Source organism: Mastacembelus armatus, chromosome 14 (assembly GCF_900324485.2).
Source record: "Mastacembelus armatus chromosome 14, fMasArm1.2, whole genome shotgun sequence".
In the NCBI taxonomy this organism is placed as follows: Eukaryota; Metazoa; Chordata; class Actinopteri; order Synbranchiformes; family Mastacembelidae; genus Mastacembelus; species Mastacembelus armatus.
Genome location: NC_046646.1, coordinates 18,058,154 through 18,072,009, shown reverse-complemented (window position 1 = coordinate 18,072,009; position 13,856 = coordinate 18,058,154). Strand labels below are relative to the sequence as shown.

Genomic DNA, 13,856 nt, shown 5'->3' with positions numbered 1-13,856 from the left:
ATTTCAAACCATTTATTTTGATACATTTTTTATAAAAAGTATGTAAGTCTCACATTATGATTCACTATCCATAACAACACAATGCAGGCATTCTTTTATATAAGGAAGTCTTTGCACAAGCCTGCAACACACATCTTCAAACGTCACTAAAACATTTTGACTAAAGTTTCACTGTTTATCTTGGTGTTTTTTAAAGCTCTATTGACTGGTGTTTTTTCATCTTAATGTTTCATTAAAAGCAATTAATGTAACAAGTCTGCAATTAGTTAAGTTTATTGTACAAAAGAGCAATAAAAAAACAACAAACTATTTGTATGATTGTAATAAAACATTTAAAATTATTGTCAATAACTAACTCTACCTGCACATTTCATTGTCAATAACTATGAAAAAAGGCTCAATATATTTTAACTAATTGTTGCAATTTTGGATTCCTCTTTGAGTTTACACAACTTCTTCAAAGATGCTTTGTTTTCTTGTGTCTGAAAAACATAAATGATTGGGTTCAACATGGGGGGGATGACAGCACTCAGAGACATGATGATGATCCTGGCATTTGGATGTATTGTGCTTGCAAAGCAATATACATATATGATAGGAAGGAAATAGATAGCCACTAATGACAGGTGACCTGTGCAGGTTTTAAATGCCTTCACTCTTTCTCGTCTTGTGGAAATCTTTGACAAAGCATAAGCAATGAAACAGTAAGTTCCCAAAATAAATGCCAAAGGAAGCCCAAGTAAAAGAACTGATGCCAAAACACCAACTACACGGCTCGGGGTAATATCACTGCAGCCAAGCCGATTTACTAGACCATGGTCACAGAAATAACTGTTAATTATCACAGAATTACAAAAGGAAAGTCTTGTGAGAAGACCTGCTGCAATAAGTGTAATTGTAATAGCAAAGAGCCAGAAAGAGGCAATCAAAGAAAACATGAACCTGTGGGTCACCATGGATTGATAGTGCAGTGGGAAGATAATAGCTATCAGTCTGTCATAGGCAAGTGCAACCAGATTAAGAGCCTGAATCGAAGAGCAGGTATGGCAGAAAAACATAAATGTCAAGCAGTCATTATATGGGATGTAGGGATGGTCAAACAGAAAGATGTCAAGAACCTTTGGCACCAAAGCAGAGCTACTCAACAGGTCTGCAAATGCTAAATTAAAAACTGCTACATATTTAGGACTTCTCAGATTATAGTCCAGAATTATTACAGTAATTACAGCTGTGTTTCCAAGCACTGAAACAACATACATAAAAAACAGAGAGACATAGTAATACTTAATATTAGGTATCCCAATAAAACCACTTATTATGAAATATGCAGGACGTACAAAAGTGATATTTTGCCCAAGAGCTGAGTTAAAAAACTCCATCTGAAGACGCCTTGTCAATCTTTGACTGTTTTCAACACAGCAGTTCATTTAGAGACCTACCCCTCTGTGTTTAAGTCCAGTGTTCTCTTATGTAGACGAAGCTCCTCTCCTTATCTCTTCCTGATGACTTGTTTCTGTCAGACAGAGCACGATGCCTCCTCTTTTGTGCCTATTGTAGTTTCTCTACTGTGGCCAGAGGCCCCACATGGAGTCTGTCAGTATGTAGAGGTAGGGTTGCTGCAGTGGCTGTTACTACTGATGTGTATTATGCTCCAATCAGAGAAGACAGTGTTTTGTCTGGTAAAATGTTTTTGCCTGGTAAAGTTCATTATGACATTTATAAGCAAAAGTTGTGTGTGTGTTCAATGACACATTTTACACCTGTCAATGACAAAACAGTTGAAAAGACCATCTCCCATCTGTGCTCATCCATCTGCTGCCTCAATGTTTTACCCATTAGATTTCTTAAATCAGTACTAAGCAGTTTGTTACCACAACTCACTCCTTATGTTAATAACTCATTACAGTCTGGGACATGTCTAAGGGCCTTGAAAATTGCTGTCATCAAGCCTCACCTGAAGAAGAGCAGGCTTGATGCCACAGTAGTGAACAACTATCAGCCCATATCAAACTTGACGTTTTTAGGTAAAGTCCTTGAAAAAGTTGTATATCAACAACTTACTGATTTTCTCCTGCCGCACAACTGCTTTGATAATTTTCAGTCAGGTTTTAGGCCCCATCACAGCACTGAGACTGCCCTTGTTCATCTGCACACCGACGCTGGCAGAGTCTGTGTCATAGCACTGTTGGATCAGGGTGCTGATTTTGACACAGTGGACCATGTGATCCTGTTACAAAGGTTAGAGGACTGCACAGGCATCTCTGGTACTGACCTGGTACTGTCCTAACCTGTAGACCATCTTGGGACTCCTATTGTTCAATCTTTACATGTTTCCTTTACGCCAGTTGATACACAACAATATGTTGCTCAGAGAATAGACTTTAAAACAACACTACTTGTGTACAAGTCTCTTCATTGCTTAGCACCACAGTACATCTCTGGTATGTTGGTGCCACATGAACCATCTCAAACTCTGGAAACATCAGGGACAAACGTCCGGCTTGTGCCCAGAGTCCAGACTAAACAGGGTGAAGCAGAATTTCAGTTTTATGCAGCTAAAATCTGGAACAGTCTTCCTGATGATGTTAGACAAGCTTCATTTCGGAAAATGTTTAACTCTAAGTTAAAAACTTTTCTTTTTATCTGTGCATGTGACAACAGAAAGTGTTTTATCTACACTCATTCTCCTTTAATTTTATTTCAAGTTAATTTTGTATACTATTTGCTGTTTTTTTATTTTACTTTTTGCCTACATACTTTTTTTGCCTACATACTTTTACCTTGTCTCATTTCTGCAAAGCACTATGAAAGACATTTGCTATACAAATAAACTTGCCTTTCCTTGCAAGTGTTTTCTTAAGTTGTAGTGCAGTGAGCTCTCAGGGCTGCCATAAAACTAGCCTTAATCAATAGTCTGTCATGCTTCCAGGTACAGGAAATAGGGAGCACAGTTCGTTCACACTGGTAGACTGTTTAGTAGTTTGAAAATAGGATTTTATTTGACACAAAGCAATACTAGGGCTTGACCAGGAGGTGGAGCTGAAGATCCTCACTTCTCCGTCCCATCCTCACAGAGCTCAATGAACAAAACTAGAATGGGTGACCAGACGAACTCCGACCATATTAGTCCGGGGTCTGGACCAAGTCTCTTAAGCAAAAGAAAAACAACAGCCTTTTAACTCCTGGGTAATCCGTGACTTCGGAGTCCTGAGCAGAGGCGACAAAGGCAGGAAACGCCAGAAAAAACAAACAGAAGTAATCACTTTCCTGATCATGAACGACATGGAAATCCCAAAGCAGGTGAGAGGTCAGATCCTGCTGGCATTTCAAAATAAGGGATCTCCCGGAAGTCAGAGGGCTTGGGACCTTACAGTACTCCCCCCCCCGACGGCCGGCTCCTGACGGCCCCCGAGGTTGGTCCGGGTGCAGCCGGTGAAACTCCCGGACGAGCTGCGAGTCCACAACATGACGCCGGGGCACACAGGACTGTTCCTCTGGGCCATAGCCCTCCCAATCAACCAGGTATTTGATCCCGCGGCCCTGTCTGCGGGAACGTAGGATGCGATGAACTGTGTAGACCAGACCCCCCTCGAAGAGCCGGGGGGGAGGAGGGGGTCTGGACGGAGGGGAGAGTGGGCAGGAAGAGACGGGCTTAAGCCTGGAGACATGGAATGTAGGGTGGACCTTCATGGTTGCGGGCAGGTGTAGTCAGACCGTTACTGGGTTGATGACCCTCTCGATGGTAAAGGGGCCCAGGAACCGGGGTTTAGTTTAGGGCAGTCAGATCGTAGGGGGATATCCCTGGAGGAGAGCTACACTCGCTGACCAGGTCTATAGCATGGAGCTGGACGGCGTTTCCTGTCGGCCTGGGAAGCGTAGGAAGTGCCAGAGAGAAGTAGTTGGCGGCGGGCCCGGCGCCAGATTCCACGGCACCGCCGCACGGCTGCTGCTGCCGAGGGTACCACGGCGTCGGCCACCTGGGGTTCGAACAAGGGGGGCTGGAAACCATAGACCACCTGAAACGGGGACAGGCCTGTCGCTGCTGAGGGAATGGTGTTGTGTGCGTACTCGACCCAGGGTAAGTTGGCAACCCACGTGGTCGGGTCAGTGGAGCAGAGTAGTCGGAGACCGGTTTCCAGGTCCTGGTTTGCCCTCTCCGCTTGGCCATTCGACTGCGGGTGGTACCCGGAGGAAAGGCTGATGGAAATGTTCAGTAAGCGACAGAACTCCCTCCAAAAACGGGCGATGAACTGTGGACCCCGATCAGAAACGATATCCTGAGGCAGGCCATGGAGGCGGAAAACATGTTCCGTTAAGATGCGGGCCATGGTGGGGGCTGATGGTAGCTGTGGTAGGGGGACGAAGTGGGCCATCTTAGAAAAACGGTCCACAATAGTCAGGATTGTGTTCATGCCTTGTGATTGGGGCAGCCCGGTGACAAAATCTAGAGCTAAATGGGACCAGGGTCGTTGTGGAACCGGCAACGGGTGCAGAAGGCTGGCAGGGGCCCTACGAGAGGCCTTGGCACGGGCGCAGGCTGGACAAGCCGTGACGTACTGGGTCACTGTCTCCTTCATCGTAGGCCACCAGAATCGCTGGCGTAAAATCTGGAGCGTCCGCTTGATCCCTGGGTGAACATGAAGTCGGGAGTCGTGGCAGAGGTGGAGTACCTTGGATCTGAAATGAGGGGGAACGAAAAGATGCCGAGGCGGGCACGCTGAAGGAGTGGGGTGCCCCGAGGTCCATTGAAGGATCTCTTGTTCCAGGTCGAGCTGGGCGACCCCCAACCGAGTTGAGCTGGGGAGAATAAATTTGAGCTCCTCAACGACATCAGGCGCGGCATGCAGTCGGGACAGGGCGTCGGCCTTGGCATTTTGGGAGCCGGGGCGGAATGACAAGTTGAAGTGTAATCTTTCAAAAAAAAATCGCCCACCGGGCTTGGCGGGCGTTCAGTCTCTTGGCTGAGCGGAGATACTCGAGGTTCTTGTGGTCCGTGACCACGGTAAAGGGGTGTTTGGCGCCCTCGAGCCAGTGTCGCCACTCTTCCAGTGCCAGCCTTATGGCGAGCAGTTCTTCATTCCCCACATCGTAGTTCCGTTCGGCCGGAGACAGCTTCCTCGAAAAGAAAGCGCAGGGGTGTAGACTCGAGTCGTCGGGGCGCCGCTGGGAGATGATGGCACCAACTCCGGTGTCGGAAGCGTCTACCTCCACGACGAATGGAAGGTCCGAATCCGGAAAGCGCAGGATTGGGGCCGAGGTGAACAGGGTCTTCAGGGTTTCGAAGGTGTGAGCCGCCTCGGGGGTCCATGCGAACTGCACCTTTGGGGACGTCAACTGGTGGAGAGGGGCCGCCACACTACTATAGTTCCGGATGAATTTCCTGTAAAAGTTGGCAAAACCCAGGAAACTTTGCAGCTGTTTCCTAGTGGTGGGCTCCGGCCATTCCTTTACTGCTTGGACTTTCATAGGGTCCATGGTAATGCTTCCTGGGGCTAGTACAAAGCCTAGGAAGGTGGTATTCCGGGTGTGAAACTCACTTCTCCGCTTTTACAAATAGACGATTCTGCAGCAACCGCTGCAGAACCGCACGGACATGCTGAACGTGCTCGGTCTCAGATTCGGAGTAAATCAGTATGTCATCTAGATATACGAAGACAAACTGGTTTAACATGTCTCCAAGAACATCATTGACCAAGTTCTGAAACACTGCTGGTGCATTGGTGAGGCCGAAGGGCATAACTAGGTACTCGTAATGTCCTGACGGGGTGTTGAACGCGGTCTTCCATTCATTTCCCTCTCTGATTCGCACAAGGTGATAAGCGCTCCTAAGATCCAACTTGGTAAAAATGGTGGCGTGCTGCAGGAGCTCGAAGGCCGATGTTAGGAGAGGGAAGCGGTTCTTAATTGTGATATTATTCAATCCCCTATAGTCTATGCAGGGGCGTAGGCCCCGGTCCCACTTATCCACAAAGAAGAAACCCGTCCCCGCTGGTGATTTGGACGGGCGGATTATACCAGCAGCTAGGGACTCCTGGATATACTGGTCCATTGCTATCTTTTCGGGCTCTGACAAGGGAAACAACCGCCTTCTTGGTGGCACCGTGCTGGGGTGAAGGTCAATCGCGCAGTCGTATGGGCGATGAGGTGGAAGAGATTTGGCCCAGTCTTCGCTGAAAACCTCCTGGAGGTCATGGTAAATCTGTGGGACAGTGGAGAGATCAGGCTGGTAGGATGACTGTGGAAAAGAAGGAGTTGGGGTTGGAGCAGTGTATAGGCAGGTAATGCAACATAGTTGACCCCAGCCCAGAATCCTCCCCGTGGACCAGTCTATGTGGGGCCTATGGGTCTGGAGCCAGGCAATCCCTAATATTACGGAGGGATGGGGAGTGTCAATGACATGGAAAGTTAACAACTCCTGGTGATTCTCAATCGACATGAAGACAGGTGTTGTGATGACAGTTAACCTATGTAACAAAACTTCATTCAGCGCTCTCACCTGCACGGGTTGACGGAGTGGCGTTACCTCTAGACCCAGACTCTGGACCAGGGAGCTAGACATGAAGTTTGTGTCAGATCCGGAGTCGATAAGGGCCTGACACTGCTGTTGTCGCGGAGGAACGCCAAGGGTAATCCTGGTGAGGGGGCGGTTGGCACTGCCTGTGTGGGAATGGCTCAGCAGAATCCCCTCTGCACCGGCCGAGCCTGGCCTTTTCCCGAACAGTTTGCCAGTAGGTGCTCAGAGGAGCCGCAGTAGAAACATAAATTGAGGGCTCTTCGCCGATCCCTCTCAGCCGTGCTGAGACGTCTTCGGCCTAACTGCATAGGCTCTGCACTGGGTGTCAGCGGGGCTGGTTCGGAGTCAGGCAGTCTAGTGGCGCTGTAAGTGGGGCTGGTGTCGGCCCTGCCTTGTTCCGCTCGCCGCTCCTGGAAACGCTGATCTAGGCGGGTGGTGATCTCTATCATGGTGTCTAGGTCCTTAGGTTTGGGCTGATGGGCTAGGTCGTCCTTCAGCCGATCATTGAGACCCAAATAAAAATGATCATAAAGGGCCGCAGGGCCCCAGGTGCTGTCTTCCGCGAGAGCTTGGAAACGGATGATGTATTCGGTTAGTGGTCGGGTTACCTGCTTTAACTTGGCCAGGTGGACCGTAGCTTGGACCTTGGGGGCGCACCGGGTCGAAGATCTTGGAGAGTTTCTTTCCGAAAGTCTGAAACGACTGGCAAAAGACAGCTCTCCTACGCCAAGCGGCTGTTCCCCAGACCGCCGCATCACCTCCTAGGCGTGTGAGCGTGTATGCTACTTTTGATTCCTCAGTGGGGAAGGAGGAAGGTTGCAAGGAGAAGTTCAGCTCACAATGTGAGAGGAAAGTGCGGCAGAAACCAGATTCCCCATAGTAACGAGCCGGAGGTTCAAGCCGAGGTTCGATGTACTCTTCTGCCCTCTTTGAGGGAAGTGGTGAAGCCAGTAGAGGAACCAGAGCAGGGTTTGGTGGGGAGATTACCTGGAGTACTTGAAACAACTGAGAGGATACTTGATCCAGACTCTGCAACATCTTCGACAGCTGATTTTCATGAGATTGAAGAGCGGATTCGATGTCGGAACACCATGATGCTGGTGTGGATGACGTGTGGTCCCTTGATTGGCCAGGTTGTTCTGTCATGCTTCCAGGTACAGGAAATAGGGAGCACAGTTCATTCACACTGGTAGACTGTTTAGTAGTTTGAAAATAGGATTTTATTTGACACAAAGCAATACTAGGGCTTGACCAGGAGGTGGAGCTGAAGATCCTCACTTCTCCGTCCCTTCCTCACAGAGCTCAATGAACAAAACTAGAATGGGTGACCAGACGAACTCCGACCATATTAGTCCGGGGTCTGGACCAAGTCTCTTAAGCAAAAGAAAAACAACAGCCTTTTAACTCCTGGGTAATCCGTGACTTCGGAGTCCTGAGCAGAGGCGACAAAGGCAGGAAACGCCAGAAAAAACAAACAGAAGGAATCACTTTCCTGATCATGAACGACGTGGAAATCCCAGAGCAGGTGAGGACATGGAAGGCGTTCAAAGGTGTGCGGTTCGGTCCGGTAATGACGGCAGACAACCTGGCAGTTCTCCAGGAGCCGACAGCCCCTATTTATCAGATGGGAAAAAGAACAGAGGACAGGTGAAGACAATTAACTTATCAAGGATGATAGTCGTGGGTAGAGGTCAGATCCTGCTGGCATTTCAAAATAAGGGATCTCCCGGAAGTCAGAGGGCTCGGGACCTTACATAGTCAATTAATGAAAAAAAGCAAACTTCATTCCAAGGGGCTTTTTTAAGGTTATTTTGCTCAGCCTTTTGTTTTTACAAAGTTTCTTGAAAGAGTCCAGCACTTCTTCTGACTTTAAAGAGTATATAATAGGATTTACGAAGGCTGGTATGGTGTGTGTTAAAGTAGAGTTTATGATCCTGGCATTAGGATGGAGGTAGGAGGTCATTGCAGCTATGTTGGTGCCCAGAAATGGTAAGAAAAAAATAGCCACAAGAATCAGGTGAGAAGTACAAGTTTTCAATGCTTTGACTCTTTCTTTATGTGATGCAATCCTGCTCAGTGCTATGGCAATACAAATATATGTCAATGCTATCAATATAAGGGGAATATAATCAATTATTGTTAAAGTAACATATATCATGATCTTATTTAAAAACGTGTCATTACAGGCCAGACGATATGTTGGTCCATGATCACAGTAAAAGCTTTGTATCACCAAAGATCCACAGAAGGAGAGACGATCAAGTAGCCCAACCAAGCATGATGTTACAATCAGTAAAACAACCCACACAAACAGCAGCATTGCAGTAATAGCTGGTTTAGTCACAATACTATGGTACCTTAAAGGGAAGCAAATTGCTATAAATCTTAAACTTAAAAGCAAGCCTCATAGACAATGTATCTGTTGCCAAACAAAATGTGTCTAAGACTTTTGGGATGAGAGCAGTGCTCCCACACAAATCTATCAAAGCCAGGTTGAACACAATCAGATACTGATATACTTCAACATGCAACACCTTTATTGTTACGTCACCACATTGATGCAGTCACCACCATTGGCATTGGGATACTGAATAATTCTTTATTTAGGAAAAGCTTTATTGATGAACACATTGGTTTGACAGGGTGCACAAGCAAATGAGTCTGTAAGAGGTTGGTTACATTTGCATAAGACTGTGTGTATTCTGAGGAGAGAAATAAACACAAAAAAATATAAGACAATTAGTTAGAGCCAGTGGCTGTAAGAGTTAAATGATAAGCTGTTTGCCTAGAATGATTAATGCCAGTGCTACAAATATGAAATGTGAGACCACAATGATGTGAGCAGCACAACCTAATCTATCTAACTTCAAGAATAGCTGGGAGCTTTTATCAAAGTGAGATTGCTTTTAAAAAAAAAAAAAATCAGATCTCGTCCATTTCTGTGGTCCTGGATTCATCCTGTCAGAACCGTCAGATCAGAAAGTGTGTTGACTTTAACATCTCACCCTTTCAACCATGTTGCCAGTTGTGATCATTCAATGTCTGCACCTCAGAGTGGTAACAATCAGAGGAGAACAACAGCAGCAACTGTGGTCAGTGGCGAAATTAGTTATTTAGAAGTTTCTGATCACACCAAGCTGGAAGGAACATACAATCACCAAACAGTTTTTAAAGTAATTAGGTGATTAGTCTGTTGCACACATGATGATGTTATTCTTGTACACACGTGGTTCACATTTCGTTTAAATCTGTGCATGCTTGGCAGTTTAGGGACACACACAAGAGCTGAATGCATTGAGTATTAAGGCCTCTGATGTGTTTGTAGTCTTAAGCACCTCAGAAACATAAAATCAAATCTGTATCCATCCATCAAAAATTCATTTAGGTATCACTTTAAAATAGCATCTTCTTGGCCCCCTCGGTTATCGCCAACATAATTTCACTCACTGTTTTTTTTCAGTAGCATCGGTGAAAAAAACGTTTCATCAGAGTTTCAATATGTAATTTAGAGGGATTTATGAGCAGAAATTGAATATAGTATTCATAAATATGCTGTCATTATTGCATAATCACCAGAAAATACCACCCATTGCAATGAACGATAAAAAAGAGAACCTATTATACACTTCCCCTATTTGAAATGGTAATACAATATTTTAAATTATTGTCAATAACTAATTACCTGTCAAGCATGAAATAAAATCTTACTATATTTTACCCACTTGTTGCAATTTTGGATTCCTCTGAGTTTTTACAACTTCTTCAAAGATGCTTTGATTTCTTGTGTCTGAAAAACATAAATGATTGGGTTCAACATGGGAGGGATGACAGCACTCAGAGACAGATTTATGATCCTGGCATTTGATGTATTGTGCTTCCACAGCAATATACATATATGATAGGAAGGAAATAGATAGCCACTAATGACAGGTGACCTGTGCAGGTTTTAAAGGCCTTCACTCTTTCTCGTCTTGTGGAAATTTTTGACAAAGCATGAGCAATTAAACAGTAAGTTCCCAAAATAATATATAATAATATTGTAATAATAATAATATACAACTGTCCACAACACAGTGATTTATATGAAAAAAAATGGTCTTCTGCAGTGTATCAGCCCTGTCATTTTATGTAGATGGCAGTGAGCTTGTCTCCTGTCAAGCTTTAAGTTTGTTGTGAGAGGTAGCTACCAAGAGAAACAGCCATACCCTACATTTGTCTGCTCCCTGTTTATTGTTCGCAATGAACTTAGCAACAGACAATCATCTTACTGACTACAGTGCCTTATGTAAATTTACAACTAAAGTGTCTAAAACTTTTGAATGCCTTTTTCTTGGTCTCAGAGGGCTCAGCAGGCTACCTAATGTTATTTTCAGTATATTGCCTATTGCAAAGCTTATATCATAACATTTTTCTTCATATCTCACCTACAGGTAACCATAGTATCACACAGAAAATGTTCTACATTTATATAAACAAAATATATAGAACCTCACAATTGACTTAACATGAACCTCAGCCCATGATAATGAAAGCCTCACTCTAAAAAAAAACATGACAAAATATTCAGATAGTTTTGCTTTGTTTATCATACAACATCTTAAAACACACAGTATGATCACAAAAAAGGCCATCTCCACAGCATAAAATGTACCTGTGTGCAGGGTGCAATTTGCCAGAGGGGAAAGGGGGGGATTTCCCCCCATCTGGTCTAAATATCCCTACCTTTACAGAATTATTTTTATCCCCGGACAAAATATATCTGAGTTCAATATCACTATGAAGTGCATTTGGTGTCCTCATCAGACTCACTCAGTCATCATGAAAATGTAGCAAAATAATGCAAGTCTGAGGTCTTATTATAAGTGGCCAAACACGTGCACACATATTAGGACAATGATAAGTCTCTTAAAATGTGTTTCCTTCATTTTATATTCTTTTCATTGTATTTACGTGATTTTGGCATGTCCCACACACTGCTCTGCTAACTACAGTGTGTGTAATAAGTGGTTAAATGATACTAAATAAAAAAAAAATGTACATGGTTACGATACAATAAGCTATTTGATAAAACAAGTCATTTTGATCATGTATGTTGTACTTTCATAATCATATTGAACATTTTGCATGTGTCCCTGAAATTGCTGTCCACCCTGTCATTATGGGGTAACTGCCCCTTTAAGAAACCCACTGATGTTTTCAGTGACATCACTACGAGCATTTTGTCTTTCTTCAATGGAGGCTGAAGCAGTGGCGAGCTGCAGAGTAAGTAGTTACACTTATATTTCATAATTTTCATCATATTACATGTGTGTAGTTGGATGTTGTCAAGCTTAACATGTCCACTCTGTCATAGTGCAATATCAATTGATAGAAAAGAACTTTGAAATATATTTGTAAAACTGTACACAGTCAGCTTGCTAACTGTAGCATGTTGCTAAGTGAAGGTCCAACATGTGCTCATTAAATGCTAACATTAACCAAAAATGTCCACCCTGTCAGCAAGCCTTCCATGACAGGGTGGACATGGTTCATGACAGGAAGGACATGTGCATAGTGTAGGCCACATGCTGATAATGTTACATATATTAAAACAGCTATTACACACATTTTATACAGTACATGCTATACATAGTAAGAATGGACAAAATGGACAATTTTTTTGGCGATATCGGTATCAGCAAGCCTAGTTTAAGGCAAACCTAGTTTACCGGGACTGCCAATTAAAGTCTGTAAGGGAACATTTTGAATCATCTTTTTCAAGGAATGAGATCAAAAGGAGCTGAGATAGCAAAGAGATATTGGGAACGTCGTGATGCTGACCCAGACAGAAGAAGAAAGTACCTTGAGAAAGAAAGAGTCAAATGGAAAAAAGGCAGAGAGACTGGAAAGAAGAAGGGTATCAATGAGCTCAGTGAGAGAGAGAAGAAGCCAGAGCCAGAAACAGGGCCAGTGCTTTGCTACAGTCAGAGACACCACCCAACTCCCCTGCTGAAACTCCTGAAAATCAGCGTAGCCAGGGCCCTCCAGGTTAGATCATTGGAAGTTTAGCTGATGAGACTTATTAGAAAGTTTAGATTTATTTGAAAGACAATTATAATTTCCCCCTACATGGGAAAAGGCATTTTTTACATAATATTTTCTTGCATTGTTCCTTGCATTTATGAGGCCATTTAATGACATTTCACAGCGTGTCCACCCTGTCATGCCCAGGGTCCACTCTGTCATGTCACTGTCCACCCTGTTATTTTCATCCATCCATCCATCCATCTTCTATACCCGCTTTTTCCTGAAAGTCAGGGTCACGGGGATCTGCTGGAGCCTATCCAAGCTCTCTCTCGGGTGAAAGGCAGGGGTACACCCTGGACAGGTCACCAGTCCATCACAGTGTTATTTTCATGTTCTATGAAAATAAACAAATTATTTTCACAAGTTAGCAACATCTTTTGTGTGATTCCTTTATAAACAAATGAGGGCCAAATAGTATTGTTTGAAAGTTTTGACCAGATATCTTTGTTGTTAGATTTTATTTAGAAAAGAAAGCAACTCTCGCAGATTTTATAGAGAAACAAATAGTTTGCCATAATTTCATTATTATCCAAATATTTTTCCCATTAACTAAAATATATTGTTGAGAAAGTGACTAAATAGTTTTCTGAAAATGTACATTTTATAATCACTATGTAATTACAATGTATTTATTCTGCTTTGAAATTGTCCATGACAGGGTGGACTATTTTGCTGTTTACATGTAAATTGTCTGCTTGCAGTTAATTTATAAAAAGTGTGGGAGCTTGACCAATATGCATTTCTAACAGCATAACATATACTTAATACAATGAATATGAAGTTCAATGGAAAATCTCAGCTTTTTTGTTGGGAAATGGGGAAGTCTCAAAGGCACCTTATGGTGATATTGACTCATCTAAGTGAAACGCTGTTGGTGCAAATAATATTAAAACCAAAAACAGACTTTCACTATCAGTCTGTCATAGGCAAGTGCAACCACTTAAATAAAGCAAAAAGCAGAAAACTGTTAATGTGGTTTATACATGTCATAGTAGAGACAGTAAATATATGCATATTTATTAAAATACATGTTTTGTTGTGTGGTTGCAAAAAATAGCACATTTTGATGTTACAAAAGCATGTTATTTTCCATAGCTTTGAATTTACTGATAATGTACTACCTTTACTTTATCATATATAATATCTAAGGCATACTACCCAAATATTTAAAATATGTCACGATTACATCACAGCATGATTTTGTGTTATTTGATTTTTAATATTTTTTTCAGTGATACTTTGATTTCTTCCGTCTGTAGAACATAAATAAGTGGAT

General features: G+C 43.4%; 1 protein-coding gene across 1 annotated transcript; it reads right to left on the bottom strand.

Annotated features, from left to right (window-relative positions):
- Positions 1 to 407: 407 nt before the first annotated feature.
- Positions 408 to 1,379, bottom strand: LOC113143143 (olfactory receptor 1-like). Its single transcript, XM_026328612.1, has one exon. The coding sequence runs from the start codon at positions 1,377 to 1,379 to the stop codon at positions 408 to 410; it is 972 nt and encodes a 323-aa protein (XP_026184397.1).
- Positions 1,380 to 13,856: the final 12,477 nt, after the last annotated feature.